The sequence below is a fragment of the Dreissena polymorpha genome, chromosome 2, assembly GCF_020536995.1.
Source record: "Dreissena polymorpha isolate Duluth1 chromosome 2, UMN_Dpol_1.0, whole genome shotgun sequence".
Lineage (NCBI taxonomy): Eukaryota > Metazoa > Mollusca > Bivalvia > Myida > Dreissenidae > Dreissena > Dreissena polymorpha.
In genome coordinates this window covers 82,433,242-82,456,833 of record NC_068356.1, presented here as the reverse complement: position 1 = coordinate 82,456,833, position 23,592 = coordinate 82,433,242, and the positions used below count along the sequence as shown (strand labels likewise).

At 34.3% G+C, this 23,592-nt stretch overlaps 1 protein-coding gene across 7 annotated transcripts in view; it reads right to left on the bottom strand.

Annotated features, from left to right (window-relative positions):
- Positions 1-23,592, bottom strand: part of LOC127867807 (trichohyalin-like) — a 291,013-nt gene that overhangs the window by 249,600 nt on the left and 17,821 nt on the right. For 6 of the 7 annotated variants that reach the window (XR_008043665.1, XR_008043666.1, XM_052409267.1 and 3 more), the window contains 9 exons: positions 21,588-21,722; positions 20,294-20,365; positions 19,119-19,166; positions 18,419-18,499; positions 18,003-18,118; positions 17,653-17,688; positions 13,492-13,612; positions 10,532-10,629; positions 4,845-4,964 (listed from right to left, as the gene is read on the bottom strand). Coding sequence is in view for 5 of the 7 variants with exons in the window: in XM_052409267.1 (XP_052265227.1) it covers positions 4,845-4,964; positions 10,532-10,629; positions 13,492-13,612; positions 17,653-17,688; positions 18,003-18,118; positions 18,419-18,499; positions 19,119-19,166; positions 20,294-20,365; positions 21,588-21,722 (827 nt within the window). In the remaining 2 variants the exon portion in view is untranslated. The remainder of the gene's footprint in view (positions 1-4,844; positions 4,965-10,531; positions 10,630-13,491; positions 13,613-17,652; positions 17,689-18,002; positions 18,119-18,418; positions 18,500-19,118; positions 19,167-20,293; positions 20,366-21,587; positions 21,723-23,592) is intronic. The other variant, XM_052409270.1, reaches the window with a different exon arrangement.

Sequence of the window (23,592 nt, the reverse complement as noted above, 5' to 3'; positions counted from 1 at the left end):
AAAAAAAAATAAAAAAATAAAAAAAAAAAAATTGGGGGGGGGGGGGGTGGGGGGGGGGGTGGGGTATAGTGTGAGGGTGTGGTGGTCATTTGTGAGATGATCTTAAAAAAAAAAAAAAAATAGGGGGGGGGGGAGGGGGGAGGGGGGGGGAGGGGGGGGAGGGCACGGGGGATGGTTTGGGTGGAGTCTATTGTGGTATGTCAGGTAAGAGTAGTTTCATCAAAGTATCAATCAAATCTAATCATAAATAAAGAAGTTATGGCAATTTTAGCAAAATTTAATAATTTGACCTTGAGAGTCAAGGTCATTCAAAGGTCAAAGTAAAATTCAAGTTGCCAGGTACAGTAACCTCATGATAGCATGTAAGTATTTGAAGTTTGAAAGCAATAGCCTTGATACTTAAGAAGTAAAGTGGATCGAAACACAAAATTTAACCAATATATTAAAAGTTACTAAGTCAAAAAAGGGCCATAATTCCGTAACAATGACAACCAGAGTTATGCAACTTGTCCTTTTACTGTACCCTTATGATAGTTTGTGAGTGTTCCAAGTATGAAAGCAATATCTATGATACTTTAGGGGTAAAATGGACCAAAACATAAATCTTAACCAAATTTTCAATTTTCTAAGTATAAAGGGCCCATAATTCCGTCCAAATGCCAGTCAGAGTTACATAACTTTGCCTGCACGGTCCCCTTATGATAGTTCATAAATCTTGCAAGTATGAAAGCAATAGCTTTGATACTGTAGGAATAAAGTGGACCTAAACACAAAACTTAATCAAATTTTCAATTTTCTAAGTATAAAAAGGGCACATAATTCTGTCAAAATGCCAGTCAGAGTTACATTACTTTGCCTGCACAGTCCCCATATGATAGTTAGTAAGTGTTGCAAGTATGAAAGCAATAGCTTTGATGCTTAAGGAATAAAATGGACCTAAACACAAAACTTAACCAAAATTGTCAATTTTCTAAGTATAAAAAGGGCACATAATTCTGTCAAAATGCATGCCAGAGTTATCTAACTTTGCCTGCCCAGTCCCCTCATGATAGTAAGTAAGTGGACCAAGTTTGAATGCAATAGCATTGATACTTACTGAGAAAAGTGGAACTAAACGCAAAACTTAACCAAAATTTTCAATTTTTTAAGTATAAAAAGGGCACATAATTCTGTCAAAATGCACGCCAGAGTTATCTAACTTTGCCTGCCCAGTCCCCTCATGATAGTAAGTAAGTGTACCATATTTGAATGCAATAGCATTGATACTTTCTGAGAAAAGTGGACCTAAACGCAAAACTTAACCGGACGCCGACGCCAACGCCAACGCCGACGCCGACGCCAAGGTGATGACAATAGCTCATAATTTTTTTTCAAAAAATAGATGAGCTAAAAATGGCAGCCATTTTCAATCCGATTTCAGGTTTTTTGGTCTTGAATTCTTTTTTTCTCCATTTTGGCTTTAAACAAGAATATCAGTGAAACTGATGGATGCTCCCTGATGAAAAATATTTTATTAGCCTTGATGACCTTAACCCCAGTGACCTCAAACCTCATCAAAAGGTAGAGGCCCATGCAAGGTACCTACATGCCAAATATGAAAGAGATCGGTAAACTATTGAAGGTGCTATGAGAAACTGTTACAAAAGCATGACGGAAAATATATTAATAGCCTTGGTGACCTTGAGCCCAGTGACCTCAAACCTCATCAAAAGGTAGAGGTCCATGCAAGGTACCAACATGGCAAATATGTAAGATATCGGTAAAGTATTGAAGGCCCTATGAGAAACTGTAAGAAAAGTGTGACGGAAAATCTATTATTAGCCTTGATGACCTTGAGCCCAGTGACCTCAAACCTCATCAAATGGTAGAGGTCCATGGAAGGTACCTACATGCAAAATGTGAAAGAGATCGGTAAAGTAACAAAAGCATGACGGAAATTCTATTATTAACCTCGGTGACCTTGACCTTGATCCAGTGACCTCAAACCTCATTAAAAGATAGAGGTCGCAGTGGTGTAATGGATATGTTGTCCGCCTAGCGACCGGGAGGTCAAGGGTTCGATCCCCACCGTGGGAGCGTTCTTCAGATCTCCCCCAAAGACACCAAGTACTGGTTCTAGGCCCAGGAAACGGACTTGAGAGCGTTTATATAAGCCCTAGGCTTTCGATGCAATCGAGTTAAAATAAATAGGTTTAAACTAAAAGGTAGAGGCCCATGCAAGGTACCTACATGCCAAATATGAAAGAGATCGATAAAGTATTGAAGGTGCTATGAGAAACTGTAACAAAAGCATGACGGAAAAATCTATTATTAGTATCAGTGACCTTGACCCCAGCGACCTCAAACCTCAAGAGAGATCGGTAAAGTATTGAAGGTGGTATGAGAAACTGTAACAAAAGTGTGACAGAAAAATTTATTATTAGCCTCCGTGACCTTGACCTAGGCTTTCGATGCAATCGAGCTAAAATAAATAGGTTTAAACTAAAAGGTAGAGGCCCATGCAAGGTACCTACATGCCAAATATGAAAGAGATCGATAAAGTATTGAAGGTGCTATGAGAAACTGTAACAAAAGCATGACGGAAAAATCTATTATTAGTATCAGTGACCTTGACCCCAGCGACCTCAAACCTCAAGAGAGATCGGTAAAGTATTGAAGGTGGTATGAGAAACTGTAACAAAAGTGTGACAGAAAAATTTATTATTAGCCTCCGTGACCTTGACCTTGACCCCAGTGACCTCAAACCTCATCAAAAGGTAGAGGTCCATGCAAGGTACCTACATGCCAAATATGAAAGAGATCAGTAAAGTATTGAAGGTGCTATGAGAAACTGTAACAAAAGTGTGACGGAAAAATCTATTATTAGCCTCCCTGACCTTGACCTTGACCCCAGTGACCTCAAACCTCATCAAAAGGTAGAGGTCCATGCAAGGTACCTACATGCCAAATATTAAAGAGATCGGTTAAGTATTGAAGGCGCTATGAGAAACTGTAACAAAAGTGTGACGGAAGTAAGGAAGTAAGGAATTATGGAAGTATGGAAGTAAGGACAAACTGGCAACTATATGCTCCCCGAAAATTTTCGAGAAGCATAGAAATCCCATATGCGTTATACATGGGGGCATACTATACGCAGTAATTTAAAGTAAGCATTTATATCAGATGAGATAATCATAAGAAGCAGGAGTGACAAATCACATAAAGGGAGGCATTTACCTTCATGTATAAGTAATGACAATTACTCATAGGAACATGAGATACACATGCATGCCAAATATCAAGTTGCTATCTTCAATATTTATAAAATGAGCGATTTTTGCCACCTATATTTGACCGCTGACCTAGAAGGATGACCTTGACCTTGACCTTTCACCCACTCAAAATGTGCAACTCCATGAGATACACATGCATGCCAATAGTTTGACCTCTGACCTTGAAGGATGACCTTGACCTTGACCTTTCACCACTCAAAATGTGCAGCTCCATGAGATACACATGCATGCCAAATATCAAGTTGCTATCTTCAATATTGCAAAAGTATTCATAAAGTAAGCAATTTGGGCCACATATATTTGACCTCTGACCTTGAAGGATGACCTTGACCTTTCACCACTCACAATGTGCAGCTCCATGAGATACACATGCATGCCAAATATCAAGTTGCTATCTTCAATATTGCAAAAGTATTCATAAAATGAGCGATTTTGGCCACCTATATTTGACCTCTGACCTTGAAGGATGACCTTGACCTTGACCTTTCACCCACTCAAAATGTGCAGCTCCATGAGATACACATGCATGCCAAATATGAAGTTGCTATCTTCAATATAGCAAAAGTTATTGCAAAATGTTAAAGTTGGCGCAAACAGACAGACAGACAGACAGACAGACAGACAGACAGACCAACCAACAGACAGGGCAAAAACAATATGTCCCCCACTACTATAGTGGGGGACATAAAAATAAACATCTGAAAAAGTATAAGAAGGCAATCATTGTGATATGTAAAGGAGAGAACTGTGTACAAGTAACAATCATCATGGGAAGACAATCATTATGACAAGTAAAGGTAAAATAGGAGGCAATCATGTATGGGCATCAAAGGGCAATATCAAGTTATAAAAGGGCAGAGACATGCAAACATATCAGGAGGGACAATTAACTGCAAGTATCAGGACAACAATCATCATGACAGGTACAGGCATAATATGAGACAACGACTGATATTTCACAACATGAACATGATGTTTTAATATGTAGATATTGATCAAGAGTGAAATGGCCTCTTGCCAGCAATATTTAAAATCCCAGTCCACCAAAAAATGAGTCAATACATTTTAAAAGGTTATACATTCTTAAGACAATAAATATTTTTTTTTGTAGGGCTTTTTCCTTAAAACGTTTTTGTTTTTAAACTACATTTAATCATATTTACTATCCAAAGCACTTGGAGCAAAAGGAATATAAGCAATTGACCCTATGTATACTTGTAGCGAACTTACTAGATTACTCCAAAGGCAACACCAGATATTGCATGCACACACACTATACAATCAATATTAAATTGCCCTTGTAAATACTTGGAGAATGGGGCTTTAATTATTTTCAATATTTTTTAAGCATGTTATTATTATATTTCTTATAATAATAATAATAATTATACTAAATATTTTATAATGGATTTGTTAGGGTTGTAAAATCTTTTTGATTATAACAAAACATACAATCAAAATCTCTTGATATAAATCATAAATTATTTAAGCACCAAACCCAGATGGTTAAAATGAAAAAAAGATATTAGCATGCAGAAACCAAAATCCCAAAACAACAATAATGCAGATTACCGCAGATTCTCTTCCTCGACTTTCGTCCTTTCCGTGAGATCCTGTTTTAATTGCTCAATACTTTCCTCGTGCTGTGATAGCAAGAGTTGCCTCCCATGGTCCCCTTCCTGAACAGAAGAGCTGTGGGGCAAGCAAGGTTACTTAGAAAGCAATTCAATGCAATCAGTCTCCACAAAAGTTTGTGTACAAAGCTGTTAACAACTCTGGAGCCCTTATAACTAAAAACATTACACAAAATTTAAGTTATGATACACAGCTTGAATAAGTAAATTGCTGGGCATCAACCTCTATGATTAGTTAATAACATTATTTCTATTCATGTCCTTTCAGTCTATCACATTTTATTTCAACCTTTAACATTTTATTTCAACCTTTCACATTTTTTTTCAACCTTTCAAATTTTCTTCAATCTTTCACATTTCCTTTCAATCTTTCTGATTTCCCTTCAATCTTTCACATGTCTTCTTAATTGTTCACATGTCCTTTCAATCATTCACATGTCCTTAGTTTTTAAGGAGCATATTGATAATAAGTTTTATTGTGTTGAGCTAAAAATAAAGAGGCAAATGAATATTGTCTTAAGATTTACAGGGCCAACTGCAAATAAAATTATGTAGTGGTGACAAATGGTACAAAATGTTAAATATGTCTCAAACTCCCCGATTTATTAAACCTGATTTCATTGCTTAACAGTTTAATACACAATTTCAGATAGGTAATTTTAGATGTCGTGGGGCCATAACACACTGACACTGTTTGATAGGAATTTTCGAGTAAGGAATCGACTTGCAGGCTAAAATTAATGTTCACAGGTGGCCAACAACACGAAGTTCAGAACTGTATAACTAAAAATTGAAAAATCAGAACTGGAGGTCATGAATGGATTTAGAACTTTTGTGGTGACTGTTTTTTCACTACCAAGCCTTTATGTTTATAATATGTATACAAACTGCACTGCCAAACCAACCAGCATTGTGTTTAATGAACACTTTATGCAAACATTTATTCTTTAAAAAAAAATGCTACATAGCTTTTTCTGTATTTAAAACTTCATATAAAATCTAAAAGCTCTATTTAAATATAAAGAGAAATTTATACAAATGATAAAATAACAACGGTATAACACTTCCAGATAAAAAAATAAATATTAAAAAAATATTTTCCTTTGTTAAATCGTTTGTAAAGCGGTCATTAAACACAATATCACTTCAAATGCGTGAGTAATGGCATCTATAAATACTGACATGCATTTTGTAATATATATCATGTTATATGAACAAATTTAATTTTACAGTTAATTTAACAACCAAACTAAACTAAATATTGTCATTTTCCTTTAAAATAAAGACCTAAAAACCATTATTCCTTTGCTTGTATTCTACACTTTTGCCACTTAAAGCAAGTATATACAATCTTATTAAACAAGAGGGCCTGAAAGGCTCAAAGTCGCTCACCTGAGATAAAAAGAAATGACCTGTTCTTTGCAGCCCAAGATATCAATGAAACAAATGTTCTAACCAAGTTTCATGAAGAATGAACAACAAATGGCCCTCTGGTGGCCATGTTTTTTTTAACAGAGTTGAACCATTTTTGAACTCTTCTAAGATATGTCCAAATTTCATGAAGATAATGTCTTCTAGACTGTTCACATGTTTTCACAATATACATATAAAGAAAACTGCCCCACTGCCTGGTGCCCATGTTTTTCCACTTATCACGACCATTTTCAAACTCATCCAAGACATCCACATAACTAATGTTTTGACAAAATTTTATGATGATTAAGTAAAAAATGTGACTTCTAGAGTGTTCACAAGCTTTTTTACTATATTAATATAAGGAAAAAGACCCCCCCCCCCCCCCCCCTGGTGGCCATGTTTTTCTTATAGATCCAAACCATTTTCGAACTCAAATGTCGTATCCAGGTGTGGTAGTGCGGTCTCGTTTACTTACGCACGTGAACTGGTCACGGGATGGTTACGAGTTATGTAACTTTGTGAGAACTTATGCAATGCGGAAATATTTATTCCACAATCGCTTATTTCCGGTCAGGATGACACTGCTGACTGGTTGTTATTCATTTAAGAAAAGGTATTGCCGTTTACTTGAATCATTTTATAAACATATTATTCAACAGTAGGCTGTTTTACACTATACAATTTAGAAATATGAAATTGTATCAATTTTATATTTCATTTCATTTATATTGTGAATCATTCATTACCGTTTTATTTTCAATTTTCTGACATCGTTTAAATACATTAAGCCTGAAAATGATTAATCTTGATAAATGAACTCCGCAAATAAGAAAGGTAAATCTTGATTTTGAAGATTATTCTGAATTAGTTTTTTATCTCCAGAAACTAATAATTGAAATAATTTCCTTATTGTTTTAATAGACTATCCATTTGATATTTGCTAACATATCTTTAATATGATTATATAGAGTGAATCATTATGGAATATTGCTTTGATGTGAAGTTCCCATTTAAATTACATATTTTTTTGTTAATTGTTAAAAACATGCATTAAATACTCCCACTGTGAAATAAAATATATGAAACAGTTCAACCAGCTTTTACTGACCACTGATGTGTCGAAAAATGCGAAATAAGCGAGATATTTAATTCTGAAATCGAAAATGTCTGTACAGTCGAATACACCAGAATGTATATCATGCATTTACGATGTGAATCTTAATTTAGTTTAATGTTTTTTTTTAATTCCTGCAGCGATGTCTATTCATACGACACACGAACACTAACTCCGATCCTAATAAAAAGACTAATTCTTCGGTTATTGCAGGAAAATATGTACGAAATATCTTCGTCACCATCTGCTCAGGGCGCTAATTTGTCTTTGCTGCATTTTATGAAATTCGTCTTCAATATCTTGCCTATTTTGTGTTATTGTAACATGTATTTATCAATATATTACAATTGAACACATATAAAAATCGTATAGTCTCGCTTTAATTGTTTTACAAAAGAATGCCATATTGTACAGAATCTTCAAAAAATAAAAAACATATTAAAAAGTTTGCTATATTCCAGAATGTAAAACTATCATTTATAATTAATTTCACTTAATCTTCTTGTGCTTAAAACAAATATTTTAAAAAGAGAGACAACTCTGTCAATTTAACATAATTTTTTTTGGCAGTTACTTCCCTTGACATGATTAACTATATAGTGTTCAAAAGCTGTTATTACTAAATAAATATAAGGAAAATGCCCCCCCCAGTGACCATGCTTTTTTACCGATCCGAACCATTTTCGAACTCAACTGTCATATCCAAAAAGCACATGTTCTGACCAAAATTCATGAACATTGGACCTAAAATGTGACTTCTAGAGTGTTCCCATGTTTTCACTATATACATATAGAGAAAACTGCACCGCCCCCTAGCGGCCATATTTTTCACCAATCTGGACCATTTTCAAACTCATCCGAGATATCAATAAAACCAATGTTTTGACCAAGTTTCATGATGATTGGGCCAAAATTGTGACTTCTAGAGTGTCCACAAGGTTTCTCTATAGCCATATAAGGAATACTGCCCCGCCCCCTAGCGGCCGTGTGTTTCAACGGACCGAAACCATTTTTGAACTCAACCAACATATCATTTAGACAAACATTTTGACAAAGTTACATGAAAATTGGGCATCAAATGTGACTTCTACAGTGTTCACAAGTTTTTTGGGTTTTTTTACCTAGTTTTTGACCCAGCATGACCCAGTTTCGAACTCAGTCGAGGTATCAATGGGAAAAATGTTCTGACCAAGTTTCATGAAGATCAGACAATAAATGTGGCCTCTAGAGTGGTAACAAGGCAAAATGTTGACGACGGGCGACGCACGACGGACAACGCACGACAGACAAAAAGCGATCACAAAAGCTCACCATGAGCACGTTGTGCTCAGGTGAGCTTAAAACACACACAAGAAAATGTTGATGAATAAAAAACTATAGTTATAGTTCACAAGAATTGGTATAAGAAAATTTAAGACATTATAGTGTGACACAATACAAAACAAGCAAATTTGTTGAATTGATATCCCCAGCCAAAATGCTTCTGGACACAAAAGTGTTATATTTGACACTCGAAAAAGCATTTTTTCAAGATACAAAGGGCCATAACTCCATAATTAACAGATGGTGTACAATGCCATTTGGCGTGCATCATCATCTTATCCATATAATTATATACTCATACCAAGTTTCAATGAAATCCGCCAAAGCACTTGCAAGATATGGCTCCGGACGGAGGGACGGACGGACAACGTCAAAACAATATCCAGGGTTTTTTTTGGACCGATTTTATAGCCGAAATTCGGCAATGTTCCCAATCCCAAAAAGTATACTTTTTTCCCAAAATGTGGCCAAAAATTCCTAATTACCAAAAAAAAAAAAAAAAAAAATTTTTTTTTTTTTTTAAAGAAGTCTTATGCGTATTTTATCTCAATTTCAATTCAATTACATCTAAAAAAAGTATTATTTGATTTTGTTCTTTTAATTTGAATGATTATAAAGAGTTATATCAAATTTAGTATTTCCCTAATCAGTGGACTTTTCATGTGGAAAAAAGGCTAATGTATTTATTTTCCCAATTTCATGAAAATGCCGATAAAATTCCCAATTCCAAAGCCATGGGCTATCTTCCCAAAAAGTGGAGAAAAAACCCTGATATCCCTCTGCCTATGGTGGGGGATAATAAATATTTGCTTGTACAAGTAGGTCATGCAGATTCATTAACTCATACTGCATACAACATTGCTTGTTAACAAATTACTCATGGTAAACATAATATGATATTATCATCATGTATTTAAACTTGGTCATTCCGGGTTCCCAGCTTTTTGTATGAACAAAATTCCCTGATTTTTCCCTGATATTTCCCTGATGGAAAATAAAAATTCCAGGATCATAATTTCGACCTATTTCTTGTTTTAGACACCCTCAATAAATAGCAGTTGCAGACATAACTAAGCTACATGTATACTACAAAGCCACCATTGGCACGCAGAGAAATCCAATTGCTGTTTTAAACGTATGGACTTCTTGACACAAGTCGGGAAAGTCTTACCAAACTAAATTCCCTGATTTTTCCCTGATTTCGGGATTTTTTCCCAAATTCCCTGACTTTTCCCTGACTGGAAAAAGTGAAAGTCTTTTTCCAGGTTTTCCCTTATTTCCAGGTTGGCTGGGAACCCTGCCATTATGAATTTTATTGAAGTAAACAAAAATGGATTTATAGTACCATTACATCAAAGATAATCTATTTTGATTAACATTCCTCGTTTATTTCCATATATTTGTTTAAGGTTGAGAAAATACCATGATGACATTAAAATTGTATATCCTCGCATAAAAATTACTGGTCTTATTATTATGATAAAAGCATGCTGTCTCTATATAGCATATATTCAGTTACATAACTAATACTTTTTCTACATGCAAAACTACATAACATATTGAGTATTAAACTATAAAGACTTACAAACCACTTAATTTAGTAGCTTCTGCAGGCAAAACTTTATTTTTAAGATTTTTTTTTTAAATATCTTTTAATAATTTGAAAATGATGTGCATTTGCAGCCAACCAAAACGCAAATGGTGTTCAACAAATTCTCCAACACTAAAAACTGGCAGAAAAGATCAGATGCAAACTTGACAAAACAACTTACTTAACCACTGAAGATTTCTCTTTCCGTAGTTTAGCCTCTTCTTCCTCTATTTCACGTTTGATTTGGTTTTTGATTTTTTGGAGACGACTTTCTTTATCCTTGAGTAACAAGCATGAACGTTTAAGAATGGCACATGAAAGTACATGCAAGTTAATAAATAGGAATTTGTTCTTCATTTTTATAGATTTTTCACATTTTTTAACCATCTTCATCTAGTTTTATATGTTATATGGCCACAGCAAATAGATAAGTTGTTCCATGAATTTTTGCCCAACAAACTTAAGCAAGTGAGTGCAATAAAAATAAAATATTTTTATGTCATTTTTATTGCATCAGAGGTGAGCAAAAGCACTAAATAAAGATAATTATTTGTACATATTAATCAAAAATTTCTGCCAAACACATTCAAGGCTTTGTATTGCCAAGAATGACCTCTAGGCCACGACTTTTTTTTTTATTGGTTTACAAAAATTATTTTGAAAATGGTCCATCGGGCGGTCGAAAAAAAAAAAAAAAAAAAAACATTGGAAAAATAAGTTAATACTAATAACATCAGAACAAAGACATCATATCTTTTATAACCTTAACACAGAGACGAAAAATCAAATTATGCAATGAAACACATCTATATCTTCAAATGAAATGAGTCACCTAAAAGCACCTTTTGTAACATCAGGCAATTTTAAACACTCCATTAAATGACATGCGTTCTTCTCCCATTAAAACGAAAAACTGCGCTTCATTTCCGTAATTCGATGCGCACCATTACGCAATGCGATGCCCGTTGCATAAATCTTATATAAGATAAACTACTCATACACAAAGTATGTGTTTGCTCTTATTGGACTTATGACATCGTCCATGAAAAAAAATCGAGGTAGATCGATCCCCGCGTCGTCGCGGTAAAGTTGTTGTTGTCATGAAAACTCGTTGATTTACAAAGCAAAACGTCTTATTTGAACTGACGCGAATTAATACAATCATATTTGTCAACTTGGCTTTTGCTTTATTTTGATAATTTAATCCAAAGTTAAATGTTAGCAAGTGTTTTTACTGGAATTGTAAACAAGGAGCCATGCAGTTAAAGTCTAACGAAAATGTGCAGTCTGTGTGAATTGACAGTTTGACGTCATCAAAGGAAAGCCGCTTGCTGTCTGAAGCAATAAAGCGACAAATTTCGCGCCGACAAAATTGGCTTCCTTTGTCTAGCAATCAACATGCCGAACCAATCGTGCGTTTGTTTCTCAATTGCAATCCTCCAATTTAATTATAATTATAGCACGTGCATAGCTCCGCCTTCGAATCTTTTGCAGAGAACGGAGGCGGAGTTTAACGGATAATAGTGTTTTACGCAAGTTGAGTTCCGATTTGCCGAAATTACTCGGCCCTGAGCATTAAAACGACAAATACATTTATCAATGATTTTCCGAGATATACCGATTTGTTCCGATTTCCAAACTTTCTGTACAGTTCCTATAAACTATGGCGGACGTGTTTACAAAATTCCTAAACACATATATCGTAAATAATGGCAGTGTTTTATTGGATTATTTATACTAATTATCAAATTGCAAGGTAATACTTTTTTATCTACTATAATATCGGGTTTGTTTAATATAATAAACATGTTAAACAATATAGTTGCGTCACAGACTCGGAAATAAATTTTGATGCGGTCGACATTTTACTGACGCTGATTTTCCTATTGTCTGTAATTAAATAATTTTTGAGAAGTGCCCATAAAATGACTGGTACATACTGTGTCACATTGAAAAATATCCCGATCTCTGTAATATATGTAAACCAATCGTTGATTGTACTTACTTGATTTTATTCGCAACCGTACTCAAACCGGATCGGTTTTTTTTCTCGTTTCGCTCGTTTTTCAGTGCGGTCGGGAATAAAATATATATAAAAAAGACGATTTTCCGATTTTATTTTTTTTCCCATTTTCCAAAAATTAGGGTCGGCGGTTTTGTAAACCAAGAAATATAAAAGTCGTGGCCCTAAATACAATCATAAGGCCCAGTGCTTGTCCTTAAATTTTGTAAGTGAATATTAATAACTTGTGCCAATGTATAGCGTTTTTTGTCACACTTAGGGTAACGCACTAAGGTCACAGTAAAAAGTCAGATTAACATTTTCTGCCATTCTGTCAGACTAACCATTAACCACTTGGAGGAGTATTTTGATGCATTTGTAGTCCCTCAGAGAGTTAAATTTAATTAAAGACCTTTCTTACAAGATTCAAATTTTAAAGGATTCATTTCAAATACTTAGATACTTATCAGCAGAAAACAGCATAAAACCTGAACAGACTGTGAGTTACTCATTTATTAAATAAAATCACAGTCTTTTTTTAACATGGCAATTTTTTGTTTTGTTTAGACATGACCAAACCTCTAACTGGTTTCAATTTGTATCATCAACAATTGAAATTACAATAAACATTAATCGTGGTACAAAAAACATGCACGCTTGACCAAAATGAACAGAACAAGAGATGTGTTTGTCAGAAACACAATGCCCCCTACTGCGCCGCTTTGAAGCCATATATTTGACAGTGCTCCAGCAAGGATTTGAAAAGGGCAGGGGGGCTTTTTTGTCAAAAGGGCACTTTCACACGCAGTATTTTGTCAAAGGGGCACTTTTGATGCGCAGTATTTTGTCAAAAGGGCACGTTCGAGCGCGCGGGTGTTCCTGGAATGCTTCCTATTGCATGTTAATTTATATGTTATAAATAATTGTATTATTTCCATTATTATTAAACCATTCAAATAAAATGTCTACAATGAGGATTTTACTCATGACAATGTAATAAGAGATTTATGAATTATCATATTATGAAAAAAAAAAAAAAAAAAAAATTTGAGCGGGGGGGGGGGGGGGGGGGGGGCAGGGCGGAGGTTCGGAGGGGCAGGGCAATTTTCTATTGCTGAAACGTACATCTTTATACTAACCTCAAGCAATTCTAGTTTGGCATTTTCCAGCTCTCTGTCCATTCTTTCGCGCATTTCTGCAAGAGCTCTATCGTTGGATGTTCGTATTTTGTCCTCTTCATTTCTCACTTCTTCAGGCCGTCTGTGGTGCAGAGATTGCTTACATTGACTCACTTTTTAACAGCTAGACTGACCCACTATTTTACAGCTAGTCTGACTCACTATTTAACAGCTACATTGACTCTCTATTTAACAGCTAGACTCACTCAATATTTTACAACTAGACTCAAACACTATTTTACAGCAAGACTGACTCAGTATTTTACAGCTACACTGACTCACTATTTTACAGATAGACTCACTCACTATTTAACAGCTAGACTCACTCACTAATTTACAGCTACACTGACTCACTATTTTACAGCTAGACTGACCCAGTATTTAACAGCTAAATTGACTCACTATTTAACAGCTTGACTGACTCACTATTTTACAGCTACACTGACTCACTATTTTACAGCTACACTGACTCATTCTTTTGCAGCTACACTGACTCACTAGTTTACAGCTAGACTCACTCACTATTTTACAGCTAGAAGGACTCACTATTTTACAGAAAGACTGACTCACTATTTTACAGCTAGATTGACTCATTATTTTACAGCTACACAGTATCACTTTTTTACAGCTACACTTACTCACTATTTTACAGCTAGACTGACTCACTATTTTACAGCTAGACTGACTCAATATTTTACAGCTACACTGACCCAATATTTTACAGCTAGACTGACTCACTATTTTACAGCTAGACTGACTCACTATCTAACAGCTGCACTGACTCACTATATTACAGGTAGACTGACTCACTATTTTACAGCTAGAAGGACTCACTTTTTTACAAGTAGACTGACTCAATATTTAACAGCTAGACTGACTCAATATTTAACAGCTACACTGACTCACTATTTTACAGCTAGACTGACTCACTATTTTACAGCTAGAAGGACTCACTTTTTTACAGCTAGAAGGACTCACTATTTTACAGCTTCACGGACCCACTATTTTACAGCTACACTGACTCAATATTTTACAGCTAGACTGACTCACTATTTTACAGCTACACTTACTCACTATTTTACAGCTAGACTCACTCACTATTTTACAGCTAGACTGACTAAATATTTTACAGCTACACTGACTCAATATTTTACAGCTAGACTGACTCACTATTTAACAGCTAGACTGACTCACTATTGTACAGCTAGACTGACTCACTATCTAACAGCTGCACTGACTCACTATATTACAGGTTGACTGACTCAATATTTTACAGCTAGAAGGACTCACTTTTTTACAGTAGACTGACTCAATATTTAACAGCTAGACTGACTCAATATTTAACAGCTACACTGACTCACTATTTTACAGCTAGACTGACTCCCTATTTGACAGCTAGACTGACTCACTATTTTACAGCTAGACTGACCCACTATTTTACAGCTAGACTGACTCACTATTTTACAGCTAGACTGACTCACTATTTTACAGCTAGACTGACTCACTATTTTACAGCTAGACTGCCCCACTATTTTACAGCTAGAAAGACTCACTATTTTACAGATAGACTCGTAATTTTAAAGCTACTGATTACAGATTTTTTTAAAGATATCAAGATTACTCAGGTTCACAACATTGACATAAATAAGGTATATACTGGTTTACATATATATGTGAAGTGCTCTGTGAAAAAAAAGGTTTAATGAATGAGTCATCCCAGAAAAGCCTGTGCAGTCCGTAATTGCTAATCAGGGACGACACCTTCCGCTTTTATGATATTTTTTGTTTCATTTAAGTCTCTTCTTAGCAAAAATCAAGTTTAGGCAGAAATAGTTGTCCCTGATTAGCCTGTGCAAACTGCAGGGGCTAATCTGGGTATGACACTTTACACACATTTATTAAACCCTCTTTTCACAGAGCACAAGCTCATATATATACAAAATGCAAGTGTACGCTGGTTCATTATTAGAAGAATGCAGCTGTGATATAAATTTGTCTTAACATTAATGCCAGAAATGAAGCCAAGACTTGGTCACATCATTTACATTAATTTATCTGTCACTTGTTCATAATGCTGACAAAAATTAACCACTGAAAAATAATTTAGACAAACATTTTAAGTTTTAAATTAAGCAACTGCGACATAAACATACATACTTTATAGTATATTACTATCCAAAACAACTTGAACACATTCACTTCAACTTCTTTGTTTATTTTTTTTAGTTATTAAAGGGACTGGTTTACTGATTTTTGCATTTTGGAAGTGTGTCATTGAATGGTTTATAAGGCTGAATTTCAAGAATAGAACTATACAGCTCAAGTATAACAACAAGAATAGCCTATTTTTTTTAAAGTTTTCCCCAACAGGGCTAAAGTCAGTGTTGCTTGGAATAACAGACTATAACACTGTTACCAATCTGCCATCAGGACAAATATGTTTTTTGTTTTCACGAGTTATATACTTGATGTAAGCAATTAAATGTTGTAAAATAATTTAAGAAAGCAAAATAAACTGTACAAATTCTTTGATTGTTTTGCGTTTGAAACGCATACACAATTTTATTGATTTCAAATGTTGATTACTCATTAACTATACTTTATTTTCAGAATGTATTTACTTCATTCCTATAAGTTTGCTCCTTGTCTTTTCTGTTAATTTTTTAATCTGTTACTATTTTTGGAAAATTGTTATTTTTAACAATCTATAAACAAGTCCCTTTGATTAACTGCCTCACATACCTGAAAACAACTTCTCCACATACACATGGGAAAGCAAAAGCATTTTGGTGCACATTGAACATGGGTAATAAAACGGAGGGGTGATTATGGGATGGACACAAGGAAAGTGATAAAGACAACATCCATCTACAGGTACATAAAGATTCATTGCAATAAACAAAACTCTGAATATAAGCTAGACGTTTTATTGAAGTAATTAAAGACAGTCTTGAAAAAATGGATTCATTTTCAAACAGAATCATCTTTATTATGAAACTGAAATTTAAAACACTTTATTATACAACTTTCTTTTTAAATCCATCAAATGAATAAATTGCTCAAATTAAATAAGCTATTGCTGGTGTTTTGTTGGATTCATTTGAACCCTGCCTGCTGAGATGCTGAAGCATGCATGCCATATTTACGATGCATACCAGGCACATTTCTAGCGATATTCAACCGTCAAACACGTCAAAATCAATGTTGGTTATTTTCGAAGAAGGTAAGAACATGTTAAGCAAAGTAATATTTGCTTAGGAGAGGCTGCCTCTGGTGTGCATGAACAAAATAGTGTATGTTGAAACCATAACTCATTTCAAACAACTTTTTGTTAGATCAATTTATCATTGTGTTAGAAGGCAAACTTGACTACCAGGTAAACATGTTAAAAGCATGCACAAGAAAACTGGACATGGACAGTTAGGCATTTATAATAACAAAGTGATGTCCCTTGTCATGTTGTTACAATGCACATTGAATTTTTGTTAATAAATCAACCCCCAATCTTTAAAAATGTATTGCTATTTACAAAGCAACCACCAATCCAATTACTTGAGATTTATTTCTTATTTGTAAAGAAACAACCAATTTTTAAATATTAATTTCATTTAATAAACAAACCACAATTATTAATTAAATAATCCTGTATAAAACAAAATTCTATACATGTTACAATAATGAATAAAATACGCAACTTAAAAAGTATTATATTTTAGTGTTGACAGATACAATTAATGTACAAATGGGAGACAACTGTGTTACAGCATTCAGCCTATACACTGATAACAATATGCCATTGTGGAGGGAGAGCATGATGTCATTGCTGAAAACTGAGCTTAACCCTTTACCTCTTACATATGTTTTTAACGCATTTGTAATCCCTTAGAAAGTGAAATTTAATTAAGTATCTTTTTTAGTAGATTCAAGCTTTTTAGGCTTAATTTCCAACCCTTAGATACTCGTGAGCAGCAAACAGCATAAACCTTGGTTTTATGCTGTTTGCACAAAGCCATTTTCACTTTGGTTCTGAGTGGGAAAGGGTTAAGCCTTGCATCTGCAGGCGCAAATAGAGAGACCCAGAGCCCATTTCACAACACAATTCACAAAAGTGAGACAACATACTGAGATCCTGATAATCCAGCATCACTGAACAGCCGCCTGTAGAGAAACAATAGCCGCTGTCACAGTCTCCCTTCAAGGGCAAATAACTCAGAAAAGTGTGAATCACTGGGGATGAACAAAGTTTCTTGCAAACAAATACTTCGTGCTGATGATTTATTTCAATTTAATCTCTTGAGAAATGTGAAAGTAGTAGAATCAAATTTTATAACATTTTATGCAACTGTCATGCAGTGGTATAATAATAATTGCCCTTACCAATACATCGACTAGGATCACAAATTTTCCCATCATTCTAACAAAACAAATGCCAGGAGGATACATACATGCGTACAACATAAAATTTCACTCACTTTTCTGCAGCCATTGCGGCCTTTTCCGCACGGAGTTTCCGGTCCTCCTGAAGTGGACTGATTCTGTTGTCCTCCCCCCTTGCGGTCGACATCACTGACAAGGTTACATCAAAGTCCTACAGGCAAACACAAGGGATTTGTATGCAAACAGTATAACAGGATCAAAACTTGTAGTTTTACTATGTATGCTTTTTTGTGTTTTTTTCAGGCAAATTGAAATTAATTTAACATTCCAAATATCAAAAGTTCTGTAATACCTCTATGATGTTTCCTTAGCAATATGAATTTGCAAGAACTTAAAAACATATGCGTAAACTTGTAAATAACAGTTTACATTTGTTCTTCACTTTACCAAAATTAAAGTAATTGTTCATTAACAAGGTTTTCAAATGTGCAAACAATGTAAGACAACAAACCTTTTCCAAAGAGTCCCTTATTCCAGGGTGGTTCTCAATATCCATTATTCTCTCTGAAAGGTTCTTATCTATCCCAAAATCCTACAAAAAAAGCAAACACAATTTTCATCAAGCAAACACAATTATCATCATGCAAACACAATTATCATCATGACAACAGCTATTAGAAAGAATCAGATGAGACCTACTTAACCCTTTCCCACTTAAATATGTATTTTAACACATGTGTAGTCCCTTAGAAAGTTAAATTTAATTAAAGTCCTTTCTAACTAGATTCAAATGTAAAGGCTTCATTTCCAAACATTAGATACTGATGAGCAGCAAACAGCATAAAACATGAACGGACTGCCAGTTACTCGCAGGCTGTTCTGGTTTTATGCTGTTTGCACATGGCCATTTTCACTTTGCCTCTGAGTGGGAAAAGGTTAAACCATAAATTTCAGTCTTTAATACATGGACATCAAAAAGAAACATGGTAACAGTAAGAAAAGCTTTGAAAACCTGTTAAAAATAGTAATTTAACAGCAAGTTTCCTAAGAACTTCATTATAATCATTTGTATAAAAGGTCTTTCCTATATATTGTGTGTCTAAAAGAATATTTTAATGTTTCAAAATGTCAATTAAAGTAATATCATATGAATGCAACGAACCTAGGGATGGTAATTATAAAATACTGTACACACAGCTATCACGACTTACAATATCCTTCCCATAGTCTTCATCACTGTCCGTCTCCTGTTCTGAGTGCTGACCATGAAAACAACACAACACAAATTCATAAAAAATAACATAATATAAGTTCTTGAAGAAATAACAGAAAACACAAATTCTTGAAAATAACACCATACACAAATTCTTGAAAAACTACAACAGACAAACACAAGTTCTTTAAAAATCTAAAGAAGTTCTTGAGAAAAACAAAAACAGACATTCTAGAAAAAACAACAAAACCTTTGTTCTTGAAAATTAATTTGACAAAGCAAAACTGTTAAAGTGTTTTAGTATCTCAAACTGTTCAAGACATACCTTACTTTAAGAATATGATAACAATACAGACGTAATTAACATACTTTATTAAAGTTTAATTTTCAAACAGTCTTGTTAATTGCACGCTATTGTAGTAAATTATAAATACCCAAACATGAATTGTCAGTTTAGTTCAATGGCAAATAAATAAATCATGAGTTTATAAACTTTCATCTCCTTCAAACTTTAAGTCCAAGGTATAACAAGAGATGTGTTTGTCAGAAACACAATGCCCCCTATTGCACCGCTTTGAAGCCATATATTTGACCTTTGACCTTGAAGGATGACCTTCACCTTGACCTTTCACCACGCAAAATGCGCAGCTCCATGAGATACACATGCATGCCAAATATCAAGTTGCTATCTTTAATAATGCAAAAGTTATTGCAAAACTTTAACCAAGGTTAAAGTTTTGGGACACACACAATGAATGAATGACAGACAGACAGACCAAAAACAATATACCCCCGATCTTTCGATCCGGGGGCATAAAAAGAAATTGTCAAGACTTATCTCAATACTAGAAAGGGAAACAGCAAAAGAAAAAATAATTTCGTCCCATTATCATACAAGCATTAAAAAAGTAATACTCTATCTGAAAAAACTTGCATTCAACACTGTTTATAAAGGAAACAAGCCTAATATAGTGACCTAATAAAGTTTATTTTTATTAAGTCATTTGATGTTTTATAGATGATATATGGTGCATTGATGATTAAACAAGTTATCATTCCAAGAAACATATGTCTTCTTTAACCAACCGAAAAACAGTTATTTATCACCATGAATCTTAGACAAACAATTAATTGTTACAATATCTCCCAGGCTACAAAGTCAAGTGTTCTCACCTCGTATCCAAGGCCAGCTGGTTCTGAGCCCTCCACGTCCACACTTTGACGTCTGCTATGAGGTCGCTCATCCTGGTATAATATGTAAACCCAGAATTAACAGAATGAGAGACCTTCAGAACAACAGCAACATTACTAGCTTCACAGACTGTAACTTTTTAAAAGTACCATAACACATTAAACCACTATAATACTGGTTTGAGAAGACACAGATATCAAATTATGTTATCTTACTCAGCAGACACATTCTGTGCTTAAAACAGACCACTTCTGCATCATCATACATGGTTTTGTACACACAAACTGATCTATGAATATACATAAATCAATTACCCAACATCATACTCCATATTAACCCTATGTGCTACATGATTACCTGATCCTCATGCTAGGTTGAGTAGACATACAAAAACAACAACAACAACATTTATTCAGCAGTAAAGCTTATACAAGCTCATAGCCTACATTATATATGAATTATACAATTTATAAGTAATGGGAGAGATAGAAATTGGACAATATTGTGCTGAACTGGTTAACAAGGTTAGTTATGAGGGGAATACATAATTGCATCTGATATTGCAACTGCACATCTTATATTTACTAATTACTTACAAGACATATGATTAGAAGAATGTTCACAATTATTTGGAGAAATAAACATTTGTGAATACAAATGTTAATTGTGGGTGTGTCTGAAATAACAATGTTAAGAATCTTATCTACGTGGAATATTTTAAATACATTACTTAAAATTTGTAAGTAAATTAAGTAATGCACTGATACACTGTATAATAACAGTAAGATTACAGCAACCTTACACTCATTTGAGTAGAAACATTATGTGCTATTGATAAAATATTACCTCATTCTCAAACTCAGATGAGTGGACACATGTTGTTCTAATAATAAAACATAAACTTAAACTCTGTTGAGTGGACACATGCTGTGCTATTTTTAGAACATTACCTCGTCCTCATACTCAGCTGAGTAGACACATGCTTTGCTATTATTAGAACATTACCTCATCCTCATACTCAGCTGAGTAGACATATGCTGTGCTATTATTAGAACATTACATCATCCTCATACTCAGCTGAGTAGACATATGTTGTTCGATAAATAGAACATTACGTTATTCTCATACTCAATTGAGTAGACACATGCTGTGTTATAAACAGAACAATATGCCATACTCTGTCTAGTGAACATCATCCTTATCCTGTGCTATTTTTAGAACATTACTTCATCCTCAGCTGAGTGAAAACATATTGTGCTATAAATAGATAATTACCTCATCCTCATACTCGGTTGAGTAGACAGGTATGGACATGCTGCTGGTGAGGTTGGTACTCAGGTTCACACTGCCTCCCAGCCCATGCCCAGACTTGTTCAGGGAACCAGTAGTTGTGTTCAGACTGGAGCGCATCTGTGAAATGAACATACAATTGAGTTCATCACTCCTATATATTCTGGGATACAACTTGAATTCAATTGTATCTGATATAGAGATATTTAGAATGTAGAACATTTTCAAAAAAAATCTTTCTTTATTAGTTAAAAGGATAATTAATTGATTTTATTGCCATGTTGCCGCTAAAATAAACTTTAATTTTGTGGAATCAAAATGTAAACATCAATTGGTAATACACTAATAATTTTAAAAACAAAACTGTGTTGCGATCAAGTTTCCTCACTGTGTTTCTTACAAATGAAATCAATATATATCAAATTATGGATAATTTTATTTAGCTTTACGATATGTCAAACATTTTTCAGTAGTTTTGTTGGTGCTGATGCCTGTTTTCTATATTTTTTTAAGATGCTTACAATTTTGTAGTGAAACACATAATAATGTAATGCACACAGAAGAGAAAATAAGATTTTCCTAGATAGTTAACTTGAATATGAGATGTTAACACTGTATGAGGTTTATGAAATGAAATATGTGAAGGATGAGTATTTTGACTATGGTGCACAATATGTTTCTTGTGGATGCTTTTTGAATGGCTCTAAAAGCAAGCTATTGACTAACCAAATAATGATTGTAAATGGGGTATTTGAGTTTTAATAATGTTGTCAACACTTAAAAATCACATATAAACACTATTGGTGAACTCAAACACAATTAAAAAAAACAATGCAATTTTTCCTCCTTTCAATACTTTGGTAAAGGAAAGATGAAAGATAACAAGTTTAACATTGCAAACTGTAAGAAGCCAATTCGAGGAACTATATGATAAAGCCGGGGAATCACAAAGCATTTTAACATGCATAGGTGTCTTACCCCAATTAAAAATCACACCAGAATATGCTTAGGCTGCACAGTTTTCACATGAGTATTGTTCACAGCAACTTACAAATGGTATTTAGCAAACCAATACAAAAATTTCAACGTTCAAATTTGTTCACCTAAGCACTATTCAAAGGCAATCATAGCGTTTCTCTAGACTACAGAAACATGCATACTGTGCAAAAATTTATTTGTTAAGATACAAATTGTACAGTGATCCAATATGGAACATTGTAAACATTAACATATATAATTTATAACATATTTTTGTATGTCAAATCACATAGCAGAATATTATTATAACACTGCAAGTGACAAATCAGAAGAAATAATCATCATGTTTTAAACTTTCACAAAGTTCACAAAGAAAAGGTTTTGACACCAAATACAAAAAACTGTGTTTTAGAGTCTTTAATATAATTATGCCCTGTTCTCAAAATGATTATATAAGAATGTGCATAGCATTAAAATTATAAAATTATTTTTATTTTTATTAACAAACAAGAGCTGTCACCATAGGATGACATATGCCCCCTATAAACGCTTTGATAGAAGTTATAGCATTTTTCGAAACCTTAACGCAGATTTCGAAACCTAAACGCGGACCCTAAGTTCAAGGTCAAGGTCACAGGGGTCAAAATTTGTGTGCGTATGGAAAGGCTTTGTCCATATACACATGCATACCAAATATGAAGGTTATATCTCAAGGGACATAGAAGTTATGAGCATTTTTCGAAACCTAAACGCAGATTTCGAAACCTAAACGCGGACCCTAAGTTCAAGGTCAAGGTCACAGGGGAAAAATATTTGTGCGTATGGAAAGGCCTTGTCCATATACACATGCATACCAAATATGAAGGTTATATCTCAAGGGACATAGAAGTAATGAGCATTTTTCGAAACCTAAACGCAGATTTCGAAACCTAAACGCGGACCCTAAGTTTAAGGTCAAGGTCACAGGGGTTAGAAAATTGTGTGCGTATGGAAAGGCCTTGTCCATATACAC